The sequence below is a fragment of the Capsicum annuum genome, chromosome 8 (genome assembly GCF_002878395.1).
Source record: "Capsicum annuum cultivar UCD-10X-F1 chromosome 8, UCD10Xv1.1, whole genome shotgun sequence".
Taxonomy (NCBI): Eukaryota; Viridiplantae; Streptophyta; class Magnoliopsida; order Solanales; family Solanaceae; genus Capsicum; species Capsicum annuum.
The window spans coordinates 56,454,828-56,478,724 of record NC_061118.1 but is presented as its reverse complement, the minus strand read 5'-3'; the positions used below and the strand labels follow the sequence as shown (position 1 = coordinate 56,478,724).

The window sequence follows — 23,897 nt, the reverse complement described above, 5'->3', positions numbered from 1 at the left end:
AGGTTTGTTATGTGTTGCTTGATTTCCTTCAGTCTGCCCTTTTTGGTTCTCCAGCGCTTATTGCTCACACTATCCTCTTGATATGTCTGAACCATGTCAGCCTTTCTTACTCCATCTTGTTTGTCCATACAGAGGCCACTTTCACGGTAGTCCGAATATCTTCTTTACTCTGTTTTCTATATGCTTAATTTTAACTACAAAAATATCTGGGATGTGCTTTTGAGTTTATGATTTAACATTCGTTTTTTTCGGTGTTTTCCTAGCTCTTGAATCTTGCCAACGTTGTTGTGCTTTGATTTATTGGTGTTTTCTTAATTTTATTTAACATATTTATGTCGCAAGATTTGATGTATTTATCGATAATTAGAGTGTTAAAGTCATTTCGCTAACTTATATAAATAAGTTTTGCCCAATTTAGTGAAGATTTTTAATTCAACGACCCTCTCGTGCCTGCGTTTTTGCACGAGGAATAGCATTGTTGGTTGTCGGCGAATTGCTGGCTCCAGCTAGCACGAGTATGTTGCCTATGCGTTTTTAAAATAACTAAATACTAAACTTGTCACAAATGTTTACTTGTCCTTTTGGATTAATCTACTATTAAACCTGTGCTATGATTTTTTTCCTTTCTCTCAAAACATATTCAATAGTGTCTTGAAATCCTCAAATACCCTGTGCTATCTATGTTTGTAACTGGATTTGTCTCGTGAGGCTTTTGCCTTTTTTGGTGCTATAGCCTTACTTTAATCCATCAGTTTTTCTTTGGGGGTAGAAGTGAGAATAAAGCAAAAATGAAAGAGTGTTTGAATTAAATCTTACCTTAATTGTTGACTTTTTGCTCAATCTTCAATGCGTTCTTTGTTTTGGTGGTTTGTTAACTCCTTTTTTTAAAAAAAAATAAATAAATTAAAAAACTCTTGCTCCTATCATTTCTTAATGATAAATAAGTGTTTTGTTTTCCGAGTAAAACATTTAACAAACACTAACTCCTAAAAAATTAAAGATAATTTCATCAATTTATTCTTAATTAAATTTTATCTTTTTTTTTTAGTTAACATTAGTTACTATATTTAAACTGATATATTAAGAAGATTATGATCAAAGTATCATTGAAGGCTTAAACATACAATAAATCACAACCCAAAAGGTCACTTATAAAGAAAGAGTATTTCATTGCTCCTCCTTACTTTGGACTCCTCCTGTACGAACAGGATTGCCCTTAACATGTAAGCGTTATTCAAAAAAATTGTATCTTCTTGTTATCTTTTTCCATTTAGCTGGGAAATTTTTTTGAAAACCATGAAAAATATACAAAAAATAAAGCAAAAATGGAAATGAGCAAGAGAATTTATGATTTAAATGCGTCAAAAAAAAAATGAGACGGATGACACATGATATTGACTAGTAGTATTTTATAAGAAAATAATTTTGCTCAAACTCAATAAGTTCCACCAAGAAACTCTTCACAAATTTAACGACATGCTTAGTAAAAAATAATGCCTCAATACAAACAAACAAACAAAAGAACATATGAGTACAATCTCCAAAAACCAGATGCATTTGTTTAATATTTCTCTAAAGAATGGTGCTTCCTAGAAACAACAATCCAACAAAAGCAAACATAGACATTTGCAGTTTCCCAGAAGACGAAGAAGAGTTTGAATTAGCAGATTGGACAGGAATTGAACCAAAAACATTAGGATAAGAAGGTGAAGATGCAGATGGTGCAAAAGCAGGTGAATCTACATCTTCATAAGTTGTTCCATTTTCTCCTCCTATTGAAATGTGAAGTTTCTGCAACTTCTCACAATGCCCTTCTGCTCCACTTGTGAAGTAAAATTCTCCAGGTCTTGTAATGTTGAACAGAGAATTGCCATTGTTCATATACAAGATTGGATTTTTAAGGTTGCAACTATTGTAGTTTTGTTTTGTCACTTGTATTACTGAATCTTCACTTGGTGGATACAAAAACACTGCAAAAGAAAAAACCAGAAAAATTTAATTCGAGAAATAGATTAATGAGGTTGAGTATTTTTTAAAAGAGTGTCAAAAAAATGCTAAAATCTTGAAGATCTGAGCAAGAAATGGGGGCATTGACCCAAGGTGTCACTTGAATACTCTTGTGTAAAATTATATTGTGCATATAGAAGATTCAAATATATTTTTTTTTTTAAAAAAAATATATACTAAATGTTTAAACACCCCTAGCAAAATTTCTAGCTTCACGTGACGGACGGGGGAGGAAGGCTTACAGAGTGAATCTCCAAGCTTGAAGAGGTGATTCTTGGACCATTTGACATAGACATCTCGATTTGCAGAAGAAGGTATATTCCAAGCATTTAAATCTCCAACTTTGTACTGATAACACAACACCAATTGGCTTTGTATTAAGAGAAACAACTGAAATAAAATGTACAAAGGTTGGTACTTTCTTGGAATTCTAAGAGTAGCCATGACTTGCCCTCTCTTAGCTTTTTTTCTTTTTGCCAAATTTGAGTGGAAGAGTGACAAATTAGAAGTGAGAAATGGTGCCTATTAACGATATTGGTTTGACACGGTAGACCAGACAGAGTATATTTACTGGAATGCCCTTTATTCTTTTCATAATACCAATATTTTGAGATGTATTTCTTTTATCATATTAATATTCAAAAGATTGCAACTTATAGTATTTTTTGTATATCAAAATTTAAAATTTAAATTTTAAAATAGTGAATTTATCTAGTTCAATTTAACTTTGAAAAATCAGTTAAATTGACTCTTTTAGAACAAAATGTGACAAGTAAACTTTAACGAGGGAGTATTTCCTTCCTCTTCCTTTTAGATATTATATATATATATAATAAATCAATTTTAAAACTATTTGTTTTATCTTTGATATGATAACTTATATAAACACCCAAAGGCCAAGACTCATTTTAAATCTTAAGTTCTAAAAATATTTTTTTATTTTTAAAATTTTATGTCAATCAAAAAGTGTCGTATAAATCGAAACACGACAAATTAAGATGCTCACCGTCAAAGGGCAAAACCCCAAAAGAGTATCTCAAGCAAAAGAATAAAGTTTTATATTGTGTAGGGTCAACTGTTATATATAAACAACAATGGCACATGGACAGTTGGACAAATAAACACTGGATGCAGCTTAACATGGGATTGGAAAGGACTAGAGCACCAAATGGTTTCACAGGGGCATATAATTTTAGCTTATACAACATTTCAACATGTGCCTTGTGCATTTGCCATTATTTATTTCAGTTTAATTTCCTGCTTTTGTAATTTTTCTGTTAATAATAACAATAACATTAACTCCGGTCGCAAATTAAAAGTCAGCTGTGTAAATAAACTTATCTCAGTCAACACAAGAAAAAAAAACACGATGTTGTGTTTCATTTTGTTTACATAGATCTTATAAAACCTTTATATTGGGGATCCCAAAATGTCATTTCTAATTGATTAATCAAAGAAAAGATTAGTTATGACTAATTAAACATTGGTGAAAGTCAACATACATTTGATCTAGTTAACACATAATTATTTAACAATTAAAAAAAAAGAATAACACATAATTACGCAGCGTAATTATGGTTATTTTTTGCTGCACCATTATGTTTTTGTTAAGTTCAAAGCTTGGTCTGCTTTTTATGCCCTACTATTTTTTCCAGCATCTTAGAGTGTCAACTCTTGAGCCTTGTTAAAAAAAAAAAAAGAATGTTAACTTTTGGGCGGAGTATGTATCGAAAACAATCTTTCTATCTCTAAGGTAGTGGTATAAACCGTGTACAACTTTGACACGATCCGAAATCGGACCTTGTTGAACGGGCATCTCAAGCCACTCAAGGATCGGAGATCGCCCCGTTAACCCAACCTAACCATCACATCAATCCACAAGCGTTGGATATACTCCGAACATATAGTAAGATAGCGGAAACAAGACTAATAATCATAACTTAAGAAAGTCTAGCCATTCATTAATATCAACATTCAACATTCAATCTACCCAAGTTCACAGTCATCCACAAGCCTCTATAAATGTGAAGTCAATAATATGTCGGGACAAGCCCCCGACAATAGCCAAAATCAAATTTGAAATAACTCTATGACATAAGCTAAGAAGACCATGAAATGTGTGGATGGAGGTTCACCACTTTGATGTCAACACTCAAATCGCCCGAACACCTGATCACGACGCAGGAAGAGAAGAAGATACTTCGGCCCCTATGTCGCGTGGGGACACAACGTTCGAAGACGGTTAGTGGTTGGTGCGCTAGCATGTAACCCAAGGATAAGGATAAAGGAATGTCATATTATTCAATACCGAGTCAAACCACCATAAGCCACCACATTTATACACATGGACATGTAAATACATATGGATACACCAAGTGTCAAAAGATAACAAGGCCTTAGCATGTATTTCAAAGCACTCAAACACGAACCATGAAGTGGAGACCTCTAACCTTCCACCACTTAGGTTATATCGAGCACGAGGACTCTAACCTCAAGCCTTTTTATTAGATAAGTGGACTCTAACCACAAGCCATTTCATTACGCAAGTGAACTCTAACCACAAGTCATTTCGTTACACAAGTGGACTAACCACAAGCCATCGCGCTCATTACTAGTCGACATTGAGACTCTAACCCTTTGTCCATGCATTCACATCACACCATTCGCATTTGGGGACTCTAACCCATTCAACCATTTCAAGCCATTAAGGCCACAATTTAGCATCATACATGACCACAAGGTCTCCATGAATCATATACCAATCAATCACTTTAATAATCCAATACATTAGTTTCAAATATCATTCAAGTCAAATAATGATCATCAAGACCTTTATTAAATCACTCATTAGCACTCTTACACCAAACTTTAGTTCAAACACAATTCGATTTCATGTTAAGGACTCTTACCCCTTTTTAACCTATCAAACCACCAAGGGAACCATTTAACTCATTACATGGCCAAAAAGGCCTTTACAAGATCATTTACAAATCATCCTTACTCATTAAGCCATTGCCTTAGTCCAATTCACCATCAACATGTGATTAGTCATTTCTAGTAGACATTTTTCACAAACACCTTGAGGGTATACTCTTACCATGACCAAAACTCAAGTGAAAACCATCAATATTAGGGTTACTCTTGAACCATTTATTAAACCACAATCAACAAGCACCCACATGTGCAAACCATTACTAAAAACATGTATAATCACAAATTTAAACAAGAGAAAACATTATCCATCACTTTACATCAAAACCCTCAACATTTATCTAAAAAATCACCATTAATGATTCATAAATAATGTTTAAATAACATGATATTTGGGAAATAATAATAAGGGAAGAGTCATATGTCTTTTATAAGATGACTTACAGAAGGATTCTTGGTCTTCAAGTACCTAGATGACCTCTTTGATAAACCCTAGCACAAATCTTTGTTGAACGAGTTTTAGAGAGGATTTAAGAGTGTTTTGATCTATTATATGTGAGGAATGAAGGGCCCAAGGATGTTATATAACGAGGGTTTTAAGGGTTTAGGGGTGGGGAAATGTCTAAAAAGTTCTCATCTAAAAGCTGTAAAAGTGAACTCCTAGAAGGGTACGACTCCATGTCTAAACCGTACCCTAAGATATGAGTGGTACCCTAACTCGTACCTTAGGCTTCACCACGGACCCCTAATCTGCCCAGTATATGACCATATATGCATGACTCGTACTAAAAGTACGAGTAGTACCAAGTAACCCGTACCTAAGTCAGTGACCACTAGATCAAGACCAACATTTCATACGACTAGGTTGTATACGACCCGTACCTTAACATACGCCTTGGGAGGGGATAAACTATATCTTGGACAGTATGTTATCAACCTAAACTAATCCTTATACGAGAGGGGAGGGTACTAGTCGTACCCTAGCATACGAATGGTATGCCCAATCTGTACCCAACCTAGAATCTCACAGCTTGGAAAATTTTCTAAGGGTCCAAAGCCTAGGTGTTTCAAACTTAACCTCCGTAGACCCCAATTTGTGAAATTATACTGGAAATTGTTGTTGTTGTACCTTAGAATGTTAATTCGTTCCATAACAAAACTTACCTAATTCTTTTCCTAATTTTGTTTTTAGTTGCATCAATACTCGCTTTAATTCCTTATAACCAGGCATATACATCAATTAGAATGAATATTGAGGTAACTTACTTATATTAATCATTGGTTCTTAAAGGGTCATGGAAAGTCCAAAGTGGACAAGTAAATGGAGGAAGTAAAAAGCCGAGTATTATTCAAAGTATATATAATATGACTGGGAAAACGTTTTCCTCAGCTATATATCAGATACATAGTAACAAATGAATTAAAATAAAATCCAAAAATGACAAATGTGCTTTTACATTATCAAGAAAACATGCAATGCAATGCAATGCAGTGTAACAACTCTGCATTAGCTTTCATATACTGATAATGTTAGCATGATGTAAATATTATATATATTAATGTAATCATATATTGTTGTATATTATTGTAATTACATAGATTTGATTTAGTAATTAAAGAGAATAATAGTGGCTTTAGTAGAGCAGATTTGGTGGGATAGAATAACAGATTTAGAGGGATAGAAAAACTGATCTTTAGGGATAGGAAGATAGATCTTTAGGGATGTAATCATTGAATATTTTCTATTTAATGGCAAGGCTCTCAGTATTGAGAGGCATTCAGCAGAAAATTAACATGGTATCAGAGCCTTCTCTTGGCTGTCTTGTTTCATAGAGTTAATTTGTGGTTCCCTTCACTTTTTTTGGAAAATTTTTGGTTTTTTGTTGATTGTTCCTCGGCAATTAACACCTTGAACTTTGATCTTGGTCATTTTGGTTATTCTTTTTGAGTCAGTGTTTCTAGTTTTCATAAATATGACTTCATATCTGTTTGAATCATTCAGTGTTCGTTTTACTAGAAAGAATTTTTCGCCATGGGAGTTTCAGTTTCAGTTATTTGTCACTGGAAAAGAACTATGGGGCCATATAGATGGAGCCGATCCTGCTCCTACTGATCCTATAAAATTAGGTGAATGGAAGATTAAAGATGCTAGGGTGATGACATGACTTTTAGGGTCAATTGCCCCTCTTATTGTTCTTAATCTCAGGCCTTACAAGTCAGCTAAAACCATGTAGAATTATTTACAAAGGGTTTACAACCAAGATAATAGTGCCCGATGCTTTCACTTAGAGTATGAAATTGCTAATTACTCTCAAGGAAGTCTTTCTATTCAGGATTATTTTTCTGAATTTCAGAACTTATTGGTTGAATTTACAGATATTGTTTATGCCAAAATACCTGCCGAATCTCTCTCTGTAATTCAACAAGTTCATGAGCAAAGAAAGCGAGATCAATTTTTGATGAAGTTACGCTCTGAGTTTGAGAGTGTTCGCTTCCACTTGATGAATCGTGACCCGTCTCCCTCCTTGGATATTTGTTTTAGGGAATTACTCCATGAAGAGTAGCGTTTTGTCACACAAAATACTTTCAAGCAAGTTGATAATATTGTTGTTGCATTTGCTGCCCAAGGTAAAGGAAAGGGTAGGGATATGACTAGAACTCAATGCTACAGTTGCAAGGGATATGGTCATATTGCTAGCAATTATGTCAGAAAGTTTTGTAATTATTACAAACAACAAGGACACATTATCATAGAGTGTCTCACACGCCCTCAAAACCGTAAGGTTAATGCTTTTCAAGCTGGGACAAATGGTTTCACTACTGAGAACTCATCTTTGGGACAAGTTCTTACTCCTGAAATGGTAAGACAAATGATCATGTCAGCTTTTTCAGCTTTAGGGCTACAAGGTAATGATCTTGTATCTAATTTTTGGCTTGTTGATTCTGGAGCTTCCAATCATATAACCAACTTACCTAGTATGCTAAAAAATATTCGTAAGTATCATGGTCCATCACAAATTTAAGTTGCCAATGGTAGTAATTTACCTATTACCAAGGTTGGGGATATTACTAAAACTTTCAACAATGTTTTTATGTCACCAAAGATCTCTACTAGTTTTATTTCAGTTAGACAATTGGTAGATAACAATTGTGATGTGAATTTTTCTCGTAATGGTTGTCTTGTGCAAGATCAGGTGTTGGGGACGATAATTGCGAAGGGGCCTAAAGTTGGACGACTATTTCCTATACACTTTTCCATTCCTCGTGTTCTATCATCTGCTTGTACTTCTACACCTAGTAAGATTGAGGTATGGCATAAGCGCTTAGGACATCCAAATTCTATTGTGTTATCTCATTTATCAAATTCGGATTTATTGGGGAACAACAATTAATTTTCCACTACTTGCTTTGATTGTTCTACTTGTAATTAGGCAAGAGTAAAATTCTTCTTTTTCCTAATTTTGGTAATCGTTCGACAAAGTGTTTTGATGTCATTCATAGTGATGTTTGGGGTATTTCACCAATTGTTTCTCATGCTCATTTCAAGTACTTTGTGACATTTATAGATGATTATAGTCAATTTACGTGGGTATATTTTCTTCGTTTCAAATCTAAGGTATTTTTCATATTCAAGATATTTTTGGCCTATATTGAGACTCAATTTTCTACTTGCATCAAACTATTAAGATTTGATTCTGGTGGAGAATATATATCTTATGTGTTTAAAAATTGTTTGCTTGAAAAAGGAATTGTCTCACAACGCTCCTGTTCATACACACCACAACAAAATGGGGTTGCTGAACGTAAAAATCGTCATCTTTTAGATGTCACTCGTACTTTATTGATTGAGTCCTCTGTTCCATTAAGTATTGGGTGGAAGCTTTGTCTACTACTGTTTACTTAATTAATAGACTACCATCTAAAGTCTTAAATCTTGAATCTCCATATTTTCGTCTTTATCACAAAAATCCAAGCTATGATAATTTTAATACATTTGGTTGTATTTGTTTTGTGCATCTTCCTTATTCTCAGCGTGGTAAACTTTCTGTTCAGTCTACTAAATGTATTTTTATGGGTTATATTACTTCACAAAAAGGTTTTCTCTGCTATGATCCATGTTCTAATAAATTTCATGTTTCTAGGAATGTTGTTTTCTTTGAGAATCAATATTTTTTTCCTACTCATGTTGAGTCATCTCCTGCTTCTCTTTTTTTTCCTACTTTTGAGGATTTGTCATCTTCTTCTAAGAGGTTCAAACCTGGATTTGTGTACGAACATCGGCGGCCAACTTTAACCCCTCCTAATATTGATCCGCCACCTAAAACTGCTCCACAACTAGAATCTGAGAATTCTTCAAGGCCTGCTCCTCTTGAGCCCACTCGGCGATCTACGAGAGTATCTCGTACTCCTAGTTGGTATGACTTTTCATCTACTTTATCCACCATTTCTATTCCAACTTATTACTCACAAGCTTACAAGCATGAATGTTGACAGAAGACAATGGAGGAAGAACTTTTGGCTCTTAAAGAAAATGACACATGGGATATTGTTTCACGTCCTTCAAATGTCCATCCAATTGGATGTAAATGGGTTTATTCAATTAAACTTCATTCTGATGAAACTCTTGATCGGTGCAAAGCTCGATTGGTTGTTCTTGGTAACAAGCAGGAGTATGATGTGAACTATGAAGAGACTTTTGCACCAGTAGCAAAAATGATGACGGTGCGAACTATTATTGCCATTGCTGCTTCACAAAATTGGATTTTTTATCAAATGGATGTCAAAAATGCTTTTCTTCATGGTGATATCAAAGAGGATATTTATATGAAACCTCTACCATGTTTGTTCTCATTGCCTACATCAGATGTATGCAAGTTGAAGCAGTCTTTGTATGGATTAAAACAAGCTCCCAGAGCTTGGTTTGACAAATTTCGGTCTACTTTGCTACAATGCTCTTTTGAGCAAAGCAAATATGACTCATCTTTATTTCTTCGGAAAACATCCACAGGTTGTGTTCTTCTTTTGGTATATGTAGATGACATTATTATTACAGGAACTGATTCTTCACTAATCACTAGCCTGCAACAGCAACTTAAGGATTCTTTTCATATGAAAAATCTGGGTACTCTTACATATTTCTTGGGTTTGGAAGTTCATCGTGATTCGTCCGGTGTGTTTTTAAATCAACACAAATATACCCAAGATTTGATTTCTTTGGCAGGTTTTCAGGATTCCTCCTCTGTAGATACTCCATTAAAATTGAATGTAAAGTATCACCGAGAGGAAGACGATCTTTTTCCTGATCCAACTATATTTCAGCAATTAGTTGGGAGCTTAAATTACCTTACTAATACCATACCTGATATCTCTTTTGCAGTTTAACAAGTTAGTCAGTTCATGCAAGCTCCCCGTCATCTTCATTTGGTAGCTGTCCGTCACATTATTTGATATCTCCGAGGAACATCTAATCGTGGATTATTCTTTCTTAGTGGTTCGCCTATTCGTCTTAATGCTTTTAGTGATTCTGATTGTGCGGGATGTTCTGACACTCGTAATTCGGTTATTGGTTGGTGCATGTTTCTTGGAGTCTTTGATATCTTGAAAGAGTAAGAAGCAAGATCGCATGTCAAAATCTTCAACAGAGGCTGAATATCGAGCAATGTCTACTGCTTGCTCCGAGATTGCGTGGCTTCGTGGATTACTTGCTGAGATTGGATTTCCTCAATCTAATCCTACTCCTCTCCATGCTGACAATACAAGTGCTATTCAAATTGCTACTAATCTGATTTATCATGAGCGGACCAAATACATCGAACTAAACTGTCAGTATATACGAGAAGCTGTAGATAAAGGTGTCATTACTCTTCCGCACGTGTCCAGTGCTCTTCAAATAGCTGATGCATTTACAAAATCAATGGCACGACGATGACATCAGTTTCTAGTTGGCAAATTGATGCTTCTTGATCCACCAACATCAATTTGAGGGGGGATGTTAGCATGATGTAAATAATGTATATATTAATGTAACCATATATTGTTGTATATTAGTGTCATTACGCAGATTTGATTTAGTAGTTAAAGAGAATAGTAGTGGCTTTAGTAGAGCAGATTTGGTGGGATAGAATAACGGATTTAGAGGAATAGAAAAACTGATCTTTAGGGATAGGAAGACGGATCTTTAGGGATGTAATCATTGAATATTTTCTATTTAATGGAAAGACTCTCAGTATTGAGAGGTATTCAGCAGAAAATTGACAGATAGAAGGATACCCCGATTTTCAAGTTGCAAAATCTACTTGCTGCAACGAAGTGAGCCCCATTCATGAGAGCTCAGGAAGGTAACTTCTTCACATCCTTCTGACGAGAAATAATCACAGGTGTGTTGTAAGTTCATAAATAACACTCTATTTACCCATTGACAGTTCTAATAAAATTCATAGTTGTTCTGCATAGTCTCACTGAATTAACACATTCAGCAACTTCATGACTCGGCATTTAGAGGTGCAGTTTCCATTTCTCTCTCCCTGTGTGTTGTCCAATCTTGAGGTCCTGCAAATGCATCAAAGAAGGAAAAATCTTATATCTGTGTCAACTACTCTATCAACTGTTGCTTAATGCACCTAAGAGACCGTTAAGCCTTATAACGAATCTCGGGGCATGGATATAACCTACTAGAACAAGTTACCATCATTTTTGAAGAAGACACAGGAAAATATTAAATGGGCAGCCTGGACCCGTTGCACTAAGCTTCCGCTATGTGCGGGATCCGAGGAAGGGCCGGACCACAAAAGTCTATTGTATGCAGCCTTACCTTGCATTTTTACAAGAGGCTTTTCCACGGACGAAAATATTGGCCCTATATTAGCATAACAGAGAACTATTTGCCACATGATCTCATATCTCCATGAAGAATCATTCAATGGGCTAACATTTCACTCAAACTAGGAGTAAGGTGGGAAGCAATTCTTACTTGATTTTTCAACAACAGAAGAGAGGCGTTTCTGCAAGATTGATGCCAGAAAGAGGAAAATCGAGCACATGCCAAACATAACAGTAATTGGAAATGCGTCAACCTGAATAAGAGAAAATTTGACTAATAAACATTCAAAGACCAAGTCCTTGGATTCCACAGTTCACTGTAAATTTTTAATCTACACTCCTACATTTATTTCTATCAATTAAAATAAATAATTTTGAGGGTTGTTGTATGTGGATATACATCACAATAGTGTGTACCGTTGTTACTTACCACTGCATTCCACGATGCTAACTTCTAAGGTATAATTTAGTATTATATTCATAAAGCTATCCTGCTTAAGATATACATCATATATGCATTGAGTACAAGTAAATGAACATGACACTCCAATTATACTTAGGTTGGTGTAACAATCGGGAAAGATAACTCACATTGTACAACACAACGCATACAAATATATTGAGAGGAATGCGGAAAAAGTTCATGATTGTGCTCCTAGCCTCCTCAGGAATGTACTGGGATCTCATTTTCATTATAGAAGGCCAAAATATTCCAACGCAAGCCTCAAATGCACAAAAACCAAGAAGCTGAATACAGCCAGAAAAAGTAATGCCTCCACCTTTTTGATTAGAAGGTGTCACCAAGAACTGTTTAAGGTGAAAAATGAGTGGAGTTGGTGAGAAACAATAGGGTTACAACACCTGAAGTAATGCATTTAATAAAATCAATTCCTAGGATTTTTCCTTACAGTTGTGAAGACGGGGATAAAGAGACAGACAGCAGATATTGCAAAAACAATCTGCATATAGCTTTCAACTTTGAGAGATGAGCGAGCTAGTAATCGAGATGCAAGGGAGCTGCCTAACATTGACGACAACATGAAAGTTGCGAAGATGAAGCCATGAGGAATCTCCTCCGAATTAGGGCTCAGAGCAGGAGTCCATAGAAACACAAAAGTATACATTGAACCCTCAAATAGCGACTGTATAGCACCCAACAATGCGATTTTCTCATCTGATTATATATGATAAGAATTGTTAGAGATCAAAGAATTATTCCATTTGTACATCTATATAGAAAACCTTCGAATAACAGAAAAAGTAGAATAAGATTGTAAACTACTGCAGATGGGTCAGATAATTTGGAAAAGTTGCATTGCATTGAAGTTTTGCAGCACTACAGACATGCACATGAGGAATCATCAAAGTCTCTCCGCAGTGGTGGAGCCAGGATTTTCACTAAGGGGGTTCATAAGTGAATATAAAAACTAATCGAAGGGGGTTCATAAGTGAATATAAAAACTAATCGAAGGGGGTTCAACATCTAATATATATATATAAAATAATTTTAACTATGTACATATAACATAATTTTCCGACGAAGGGGGTTCGGATGAACCCCCAACTTAAGTGTAGATCCGCCACTGTCTCTCCGCTGTAATGTAATCTGTTTTTTTCTTTTACTAAAACATCCAATATTATCTACTTCTCTGCATAAATGAATAAGTTAGAAAAGGGGAGCATAGGTAAAAGTTTGAAAATTACCAGAAGCAATTGCCACAGCAGCACCCTTGAATTGGGTAAGTAAGTCTTTGTTATCTGAAGGATCACCATAATTCTCAGTCCAAGATACCTGTATAATGACCAAACCAATAGCAAGGAAACATGAAGCAGCATCAAAAGGAGAAACAGGACCCAGATTTAGCGTGTCCACAAGAACATTTCCAAATAGCCCGGCCAAAATAGCCACAAGACCATTGCCAAGAAATATTGCTTTTGAGAATGTTAATGATAGCCATTGTTGATCAAAGCCCCTCTGCAAGATCGGATACAAAAATCAAACCCATCTAAAGAGGAAAAGGTCAGAAAACATAATACTACCATCGGATATGAATGAACTAAGGATACAGATGTTTAGTTGTGGATGGCCTTTTGATGTGCAATGTATAGTTAAGAATAGTTTGCTGATTTATTTCTCAGGAATGAAAATAAAGTTTTTTTCATTCGAAAAACTCCTTAACCGCGAAGTAGCATTGCAACAATTAATAGAAGAATATGGAGATATCATAGGTAGGGATCTTAATAGAAGACCAAGGCAATTTGCACCTTTGAAGTCATAATAGAATAATTTAAGCACCTTATTATGTTCTGCGACAAGCCAAGACTCAAAGGATGAAAATAGGAGGGAAGTGGCAATTCCTCCTAATATACGGCCCACCATCAAGATTTTGTACTGAGGAGAATGTTTGGTGATACAGCTCAAAATGTAAGTGATGCAGTATGTAACACAAGCTCGCTTTCGACCCCTAAAAAATTTTGAGTGTGAATGTAGCATATCAAAAGTGAAAAGAAAAGCATTCAACATCAAGATATAGCATGCATACTGTTTGTCTGCCAAGGATCCCACAATTGTCCCGAAAAGCATGGAAGATCCAAAGCCAGCAATAAAGAGATGGCCAATATCACCCTTCCCATATCCATATGTTGTGTAAAGGTAGTAGACATAAGGACCCTGCAACCAATCACCAGCTATTGCGAGAAAAGGATATCAGTAACTTATGTACAGGGGGCATTGTAATGTGCACACAGAGATACTATGCAGATAAGCAATTAAGCGAACACATACACAGAGGTACATCTCTATTTGGTGGAGTTTTCGCGCTCCAATTTATAATCTTAGACATGGATTAATTATACCACCAAAAACAATTAGTATATATAACAGCTCCTCATCATATGTTATCAAAGAAGAAATGAGACAAAAGAGTGTACAACAAACATAAGACTGCAGACAATAAAACGAGAATTTTATATTGGACTTGTGCAATTTCCAACTTTAATCATTCTATAACCCAACTATTATAAATAAAAAACTCAAAAAATAAGAACAAAACCTTTAATTTATTTGCTAGCTTTGACGCTTTAAATTCATATTAGTTCCTCTAAATTAATGGCTATCTTCTTTTTCCCTTTTTATTTCTGACTTCCGTAATTTATGTTGTTATCTTTTTCTTCATGATGCCATTTCTCAGAAAAAGAGAAACAGAAGAAACCCTACTCACACCATCAACCACCTCCTCTCATCCACGTAATTCTCCGTCCCACCCCCTCTAACCCACTTAATCCACCTCCCGCTCTGCACAACCTAGCTCCCTCCCTCGGCCACCTCACTTCTCCCCCTTCCATTCCCTCCACTAAGCATGTCCTTTTACCCATCCTGGGACACTTTGAACAAAAAAAAAATTCCCTATTTTTTCCATTAAAAGTTCTCAGAGGGTAAAGGTGGAAAAACTTTTCTTTAACATATTAACAACATCTCAATTTCCTACATTTACGACTAATGTATGTGTGATATGTTGGGTTCAATATGTATGAAACATGTGAATGGAAAATAGAGGAAAAATAGTGGAGATAAAGAGAGACACCAAAATGGAATGTATACTCTTTTAAGGGAAAGTTCACTAATTCTCTCACATTGGTGGGAGAAGGGAACTTTGAAGTGTTTATAATAAGAAACACTTACTCCACATGGATAGTGAGGCAAGAACAAGGTGGTGCCTCGCGCCATCGTCGTCGTTGTTGCTCGATCTATCTTTTTGGACAAATTTAATCCGAAAATACCAAAGGGAAAAACACAATAAATGTTTTCTGTTTTTGATCCTCCATTTATATGCATGCATGCAGTGGTGAAAACACTGTTTCGAAATGCAGTGTAGAAGCGAATTGATGCTTCGAAAGGGATGAACCTTTCAACGAAATGACGCACTGATTCATGAAATGGTATGCCTGTTCGGAAAAGACGCATTCTTTGGACGAACAAACATGATTTTCCAGAAAGGTTATCATTGCCACCTTTCAGAAGAGGCACCTGATGGCTATAAAAACCTGCTTTCATCCACAGGTTTTGGTACGAAAATTTTCTGAAATACAAACTCATCTTGTCTTCAAAATATTCTGTGTGATCAATCAAATCGTTGAGTGAGTTCGAAGAGATTCCAATTGTTTGAGGTACCACTACAGTTGGTTTGTTTGGCCATTTTATCCTGAGAGGAAGATTCCACAACCTCCGGTACAGTGAGGGGAATTATTCCTTGAGGATACTCCGTGAAGTCGAGGAACTTGGCCTTAAAAATTCTGTTTCATCTCATTTCTGAAAATTAACATACTTCTTGGATAGATTATTTATAATCTTGTGTTGAAGGTGTTAAAGAACTTCATAAGTATTCTAGTCTTAGACTTGAACTTGTGTTGAAGTTATTGTTGCATGTATATACAGATTCTTGTACCCGAAAATGTTATAAATAACAATCTTAAGGAATAATTACTTTTGGAATCTGTATAGCTTGTTTTTGGAGATTAAAGCTTTAAAGTTTCTACTCCGTTTGAACTTAACTAGTGATTTGAAGACATAAAATCTTCATCACAAGTTAAAGATCACTCGGTTGACAATTTGAAGTCATAAAAACTTCATCGTTTAACTAAAAATAAGAAGTGTTTAGGTTGCTGCAACTTTTTAATAAGTATTTCGATATACTAAAGGTAATGTCTTGAGGTGACAGGAAAATGACGATTGATAGTCAAATGCATGATGCTGGAACGACTATGGCGGCAACTAGTATTGCCACGACGAGTTGTACTAATGCTCTGCAAGCTATGGCACCGGCGGAGAAACATGAAAAGTTCGCAGGTATTGACTTCAAGAAATGGCAGCAGAAAATGTTCTTCTAGCTCACCACTCTCTGTCTTCAAAGGTTCACGGTTGAGGAAGCTCCGGAGGTGCCCGAGGGAACCTCTGAAAAGGAACGCTTCATGATTGTGGAGGCTTGGAATTATATCTTGAGTGGCCTCCAAGATGACCTTTATAATGTATATAGCGGAACTAAGACTACAAAAGAGTTATGGGGAGCGTTAGAACGGAAGTACAAGACGGAGGATGCTGGAACTAAAAAGTTCTTTGTTGCAAGATTCCTGGAGTACAAACTGATAGACAATAAATCTGTTGTTTCAAAAGTGCAGGAACTGCAAGTGATCATCCATGATCTCCTAGCGAAGGGTATGATTTTGACAAATACCTTTGTTGAACAATTTAAATATGTTCTTAGTATTCATATGAACTTCATTGCAGGTTTGATTGTGAATGAAGCATTTCAAGTAGCAGCAATAATTAAGAAGCTACCACCAATGTGGAAAGACTTCAAGAACTACTTGAAACACAAATGCAAGGAGATGTCAGTCGAAGATCTGATTGTACGATTACGCATTGAAGAAGATAATAAGGCTGCGGAAAGAAGGTCAAGAGGCAATTCTGCAATGAGTGGAGCAAACATTGTAGAAGATGACCAAAACAACTCCAAAAAGTGAAAGAAAGCTGGAAATGAAAGCAATCAACCCAAGAAGAAATTAAAGGGAAAGTGCTTCAACTGTGGCAAGATTGGCCACAAGTCTACGGATTGTCGTGCCCCGAAGAAAGGCAAGAAGAAGGACCAAGCAAATCTGGCTGAGTTTAAGAAAGAAATAGATGATCTGTGTGCTATGCTTTCCGAACGCAACTTGGTGGGAAATCTTCGCGAATGGTGGATGGATTCTGGTGCCACCAGTTATGTTTGTGCTAACAAGGAGTTGTTTTCGACGTTCGCTCCGGCTCAAGTAGAAGAAAAGATCTACATGGCAAACTCCGCTACTGCTAAAGTAGAAGGAACAGGAAAAGTGTGCTTGAAGATGACTTCTAGCAAAGTGTTGACACTTAGCAATGTCTTGTATGTTCCGGAGTTACGGAAGAACTTGATTTCAGTTTCACTTCTAGACAAAAACAAATTCAAATGTGTATTTGTTTCCGAAAAAATTGTACTTAGTAAATGAGAAGTGTATGTAGGAATGCTACCTCAATAAGGGCCTATTCAAAGTGAATGTAATGAATGTTGAAATCAATAAAAGTTCAAATTCTTCTTACTAGCTTGAGTCTCTCAATTTGTGGCATGAACGTTTAGGCCATGTATATTACAAAACGTTGCGTAAACTGATTAACTTAGAAGTTTTGCCAAACTTTGAGTGCAATAAATCAAAGTGTCAAACGTGTGTAGAATCAAAGTATGCTAAGCATCCGTATAAGTCCGTTGAAAGGAATTTCAATCCCTTAGACTTAATACACACTGACATTTGTGACATGAAGTCAACACCATCACGAGGTGGGAAAAAATATTTCATAACTTTTATTAACAATTGCTCTAGATATTGTTATGTCTACTTGCTAAATAGTAAGGATGAAGCAATAGATGCGTTTAGGCAATATAAAACTGAAGTTGAAAATCAGTTAGAGAAAAAGATCAAAACTATAAGAGGTGATAGGGGTAGAGAATATGAATCTCCCTTCGCCGAAATATATGTAGAGAATGAAATTGTCCATCAAACTACGGCCCCGTATTCACCCCAATCTAATGGAATTGTGGAAAGAAAAAACTGAACTTTGAAGGAAATAATGAATGCTTTACTTATAAGTTCCGATTTATCGCAAAACTTGTGGGGGAGACTATCCTTACAGCCAACCGAATACTCAATAGAGTTCCCCATAGTAAGACACAATCAATTCCTTATGAAAAATGGAAAGGAAGGAAACCCAACTTGAAATATTTCAAAATGTGAGGGTGTCTAGCAAAGGTCCAAGTTCCTATGCCTAAAAAGGTTAAGATAGGACCTAAGACGGTGGTCTGCGTGTTCATAGGATATGCTAAAAGTAGTAAAGCATGTCGGTTTTTGGTTCATAAATACGAACATCCAGATATTAATGAAAATACGGTAATTGAGTCAGATAATGCTGAATTCTTTGAAAACATTTACCCGTATAAAACTAGACATGAACAGTCTAGTGGAGGGTCTAAACGACCTCGAGATGAACCAAGTGAGAATGTAGAGAATACAAGACGTAGTACACGTCAAAGAACGTCAACTTCGTTTGGATCAGATTTTGTAACATTTCTCTTAGAAAATGAGCCTCAAACATTTAAGGAAGCGATGACATCTTCCGACTCATCCTTTTGGAAAGAGGCAGTCGATAGTGAGATTGATTCAATCTTAAGCAACCATATGTGGGAGTTGGTTGATCTTCCTCCAGGAAATAAACCTTTAGGTTCTAAATAGATCTTCAAAAAGAAAATGCAAGCTAATGGTACTATTGATAAGTACAAGGCAAGACTTGTTGTAAAAGGCTTCAAACAAAAGGAAGGCCTTGATTACTTTGATACATACTCGCCGGTAACAAGGACAACGTCGATTCGAATGTTAATTGCCTTGGCGGCGGTATATGGTCTTGAAATTCATCAAATGGATATGAAAACCGCATTCCAAAATGGAGAATTGGAAGAAGAAATTTACATGCAACAGCCTGAGGGTTTTATGGTTCCAGAAAAAGAAAATAAGGTGTATAAACTTGTTAAGTCACTTTATGGACTAAAACAAGTACCTAAGCAATGACATGCAAAGTTTGACCAAACCATATTGGCAAACAGATTCAAAATTAATGAAAGTGATAAATGTCTTTATATTAAAGACACTTCAAATCACCAAGTCATTGTGTGTTTATATGTGGATGATACGTTGATCATCAGTAGAGACATTTCAGAAATAAATGCAACGAAACGAATGCTCGAGAGCAAGTTCGATATGGAAGACCTTGGAGTTGCGGATGTGATCTTAGGGATAAGAATCCATAGAGCTCCACAAGGGTTGGCATTGTCACAGTCTCAATGTCGAAAAGGTACTTGACAAATTCAAGTATATGGAATTTGGTATTGCCAAGACTCCATTGGACGTGAGCTTTGCACTTCGAAAGAATGAAGGTGAAAGTGACTCACAATTGGAGTACGCAAGAGTATTGGGATGTTTAATGTATAATGAACTATACACGACCAGACATAGCATGCGCTATAAGTAAGTTGAGTCGGTAGATGAGTAATCCTAATAAAACTTATTGGATGACAATGAAAAGAGTTTTGGGGTATCTTAAATACACTCAAGACTATGTTTTACAATTGGATGACAATTGGATCACCGGATCGAACGAAGTAAAATCCACGAGTGGATATGTATTTACTATCGGTGGAGGAGCGGTCTCTTGGAAATTATCCAAACAGACTTGTATTGCTCGCTCTACAATGAAATCTGAATTTATCGCATTGGATAAATCCAGTGAAGAAGCAGAATGACTTCGAAATTTCTTGGAAGGTATTCCTTACTGGCCCAAACCAGTGGCACCAGTATGTATACATTGTGATAGCCAAGCGGCAATAGGTAGGGTAGGGAGCATGATGTACAACGGTAAATCTCGTCACATAAGACGAAAACATAATACTGTTCGAGAACTTCTCTCTAGTGGAATTATCACTATTGACTATGTGAAGTCAAAGTATAATGTGTCGGATCCACTTACAAAAGACCTATCTAGAGAAGGAGTTGAGAGAACGTCCAAGGGAATGGGTTTAAGGCCTAGGACAAGTCAGCATGGCGGTAACTCTACCTAGCAGACTGGAGATTCCAAGAGCTAGGTTCAAGAAGATCAAACAAAGTTGTGTCTGATAGGTTCAACATTGTCAAATACCCAACCCATTCTCATGATGTAGACAATGTTTAGTAAACAAGGATAAAACTTATGGTGTGAAGTCTTTTAATGATTATCTAAATTTGGCAGATTTAACCAAATAAGAATTTCAACTCTGGTTGCTTAGGAAGCATGACTAAGTGCATGATCTTATGGCCAAGACTGACGTATCGTAACCTCAACGTTATGCATTCAATTCTTCCGAAAGCTAGCTAGCTAAGATTTGCTTATAGTTTGTCCCTAAGTAATTTTGTATTTACTGTTCTCCATATATTGTAACTTTGCGTCTAGCAGCTGCAAAGCTAAAGGCAAGGAATCAAGAAAATCACAATGTGCAAGTAAGAGTGGGAGGCACCCAAGGGTGTGGCCACAAAAACACTTTAAGTGATTTCTTACCATTTCCAAAGATGCTCAGCATCTTTACGATTGTTCATTCAAGAACTGAGATCTTTAGCTGCCAAGCTACATAAACCAGACTTGGTCCACCCGTCATTGTTTCTGTGCTTAAATACTAGACATGGTTCACCAGCTAGGAATTAGGATCACATATCCCATGCTTTATATGGCGAATTCAAATAAGAATAAAAAAGCTAAATAGATATCTAAACCAAGCTACATAAACATGATTGAAAATTTTGGCAAAGCAAGAATTATACAAAACAAACTACATTATGGGCATTGGAATACTGTTGGATCAAAACAAAAAAGATGCAATGTTTAATGGAAATTAGCATATCAAATATGTATCAAAAGAAAGGAAGATACCCATCATGAGAGAATAGACAAGGATGTAATTGTTCTTGAAAGAATTGAAAGCAGGTGAGGTTGTTATCCGATCTTTGCTTGTTTTGCTAAGCTCCAATGCAGCTACTACTGCTGATAATGCCCCAAACACCAAAAAATAAAAAACTTCCATTTTCAAAATAATGGATCTGCCCGATATCCTTCCTTCCTTGTTAAATAAATAACATAACAACAACAGAGAGAAAAAAGAAAACTTTTTTTTTAAAAAAAGAGAAAATGACTGATCACCTATGAATACAATGGATTCGGATTTCGGACCGGGTTAATGGACTTGGCCTACTTAATTCACCAGGCCCAACTTTTGTACATTTGGCACCAGTAAGCCACTACCCAATTTCAGCCAAATTTTAGTTTGTTATGTTTTTTTTTTTTCACTATCGTTTTTTTTTCTTTTCATTACTATTTGAGCACAGTTTCAAAAATAACCGCTCTATCTCCAAATGATAAAAAAGATAAAATTTACATACACTCTACTCTCTTTATCCTCCTTAAGAGTATGCATCGATTGATTCGGTTTTGTGCAGTATCGATTTATAAACACGCTACACCGATAACCAAATCAATAACATATATTTGTTATTGATTTTTGGTTTATGATTTGATCCTTGACGGCTTGATTTTCAGATAAGAAAACACTCCTCTATTTTTATTTTTTTTGGCTTTCTTTTCTTATTTTCATCCGTTCATATATAAACTACTTTTTTACATAAAAGCCAACATAAATTACAAGTATAAACAAATTCAAATACATTATTATTAAAATAAACTTGTAAATTATCTCATATATACTTATTAGATTGTTTATTTCAAGTTATAGCAACACTTTTTCATAATTATTGAATTAAAGAGATAATTGCAAGTTGTGGCAACATTTTAAAAAATTATTATTTTTTAAATAATATTTTTTTCATAATTAATATTTGCATTATCTTCTTATTTTTAGTCTTTAATATTTATCTCTCTTCATTAAATCATTCATAATTATGGTAAGCGTTATTGTTGGTATCAATAATTATCTTTATTATTTTATTATTATTTTTATTTTTTATTTTTTTATTTTGTTAATAAAGTTACAAAATTTGTTCTCAAATTAAGGAGTAAAATCCGGTGAAGATATTTTTTTACATTGATACATGTTTTTTTTTTACCTTTTTTAACTTTATTAATTAAGTTACTATTCCAATACTTACACGATTTTTCATAGTCACTTTACTGATAAAAGATTTCTCAACCATTAATATATTCTCGTTTTCATAAATTAATTTTTTCTCTTATTTTTTAATATAGTGCCTGCGTATGAACTTGAACTTTCATATAGTGTTTCTTTGGGATTTAAAGTTACTTCAATTTAGGGTTGTTATAAACTTGAGTTTTTCGTCATATATTGTTTCTTTGGGATTCAAAGTTGCTTCAATTTAGAGTTGTTTTCTTGATTTTTTTTGTTGGGTCATGTCTGCAAAGTACAAATTTGATTCTACTCTAATATTTTATCTCTCCTCATTAATTCTTTTGATAGTCATGGTAGGAATAAATTTTGGTTTCAATAGTTATCCTTATTTATATAAATATTTTTTTTCAACTTTATCTGTAAAGTTACAAAATCTATTCTTAAATTAAGGAGTGAAATTTGGTAAAAATTATTTTCTACATTGATACACGTATTCCTTCAAATTTTTTTTCATTATTGAAGATAATCATAGATTTCATCTTTTTACCAAAATATTCCTTTTTACTATAGATTTCATTTTCTTACCATAATATTCCTTCTTACTTCTTCCATTATTAAAGAGCCAGATGTACCGCTATTTTTTTTTTTATAAATCCTAATTCTTTTTTTTAGTATGAAAGATGGTATTGTTTATTAAAATGCCTTTCTTTTTCTTCTTCTTCTTCTAAAAACCTGAAATCAAATTTTGAGTGAAATCTAACATTATCCAAAAAATTTTTTATCTTAATCATGAATTTTTTTATTAAATTATGCATCATTCCTATATTTCATTTTAAGTACTAAAACCCACGTCTTACAAATTCCTTAGGGCATCATTAGCTATCAACAACACATCAAATAGACTCTCAAACACTCTTAAATACTCAAGGTCAAGAACACTTAGGTTTTCATCAAGCATATCAATTGGGGATTTCAAGCGGTGATTTCTCTCCGTCTTCTTTGGTATCTAAGACATGTTACTTGTTACGATTCAAGACTACCCCTAATCGTAACACGGCGCCTAGAACTACAAGTGATCCCAAGCTAACCCATGAACTGACATGATACTTGAGCAATTGATTGTGAATATATTAAATAACTGGATTTACTGTGCAAAAACATAATCATGACAAAATCTGGGTAAATATAATACTGATAAAATTTATAATCTGATAAAACTGAAGAGAGAACTGAAATTTACATTTTATGACTTTGACTGAGTATCTATGAAGCCTCTACCATACTGACTATAGATAGTTGGGACATGCCTCCAACTATCACTATTTAATAAATATGAATAGTACAAGATAGTACACGAACTACAACTAACTGGAGTTTCTGAAATAGGAGAACTGATCACCTGATGGCTGAAAGCTGCAA

General features: G+C 35.0%; 2 protein-coding genes across 2 annotated transcripts; both read right to left on the bottom strand.

The window, feature by feature from the left end:
• Positions 1–1,389: 1,389 nt before the first annotated feature.
• LOC107879680 (stellacyanin) lies at positions 1,390–2,572 on the bottom strand. Its single transcript, XM_016726650.2, has 2 exons — positions 2,250–2,572; positions 1,390–1,970 (listed from the first exon to the last, which is right to left on the bottom strand). Exons 1-2 carry the CDS (start codon positions 2,449–2,451, stop codon positions 1,573–1,575), a joined length of 600 nt encoding a protein of 199 aa, XP_016582136.1. The 5' UTR covers positions 2,452–2,572; the 3' UTR covers positions 1,390–1,572.
• Positions 2,573–11,115: 8,543 nt separating this feature from the next.
• LOC107839022 (molybdate-anion transporter) lies at positions 11,116–21,561 on the bottom strand. The gene is made up of 8 exons (XM_016682352.2): positions 21,272–21,561; positions 14,301–14,445; positions 14,054–14,222; positions 13,462–13,732; positions 12,666–12,931; positions 12,349–12,564; positions 11,909–12,011; positions 11,116–11,487 (listed from the first exon to the last, which is right to left on the bottom strand). The coding sequence occupies exons 1-8, from the start codon at positions 21,420–21,422 to the stop codon at positions 11,420–11,422; spliced, it is 1,389 nt and encodes a 462-aa protein (XP_016537838.1). The 5' UTR covers positions 21,423–21,561; the 3' UTR covers positions 11,116–11,419.
• Positions 21,562–23,897: the final 2,336 nt, after the last annotated feature.

Coding starts and splice junctions, on each gene's coding strand:
- LOC107839022 (XM_016682352.2), bottom strand. CDS start 21,422: ATGGAAGTTTTTTATTTTTTGGTGTTTGGGGCATTATCAGCAGTAGTA. Junction 14,446..21,271: donor TGTCTATTCTCTCATGATGG/GTATCTTCCTTT, acceptor TTCTCGCAATAG/CTGGTGATTGGTTGCAGGGT. Junction 13,733..14,053: donor TTGTCGCAGAACATAATAAG/GTGCTTAAATTA, acceptor CCGATCTTGCAG/AGGGGCTTTGATCAACAATG.
- LOC107879680 (XM_016726650.2), bottom strand. CDS start 2,451: ATGGCTACTCTTAGAATTCCAAGAAAGTACCAACCTTTGTACATTTTA. Junction 1,971..2,249: donor CAAGCTTGGAGATTCACTCT/GTAAGCCTTCCT, acceptor TTTCTTTTGCAG/TGTTTTTGTATCCACCAAGT.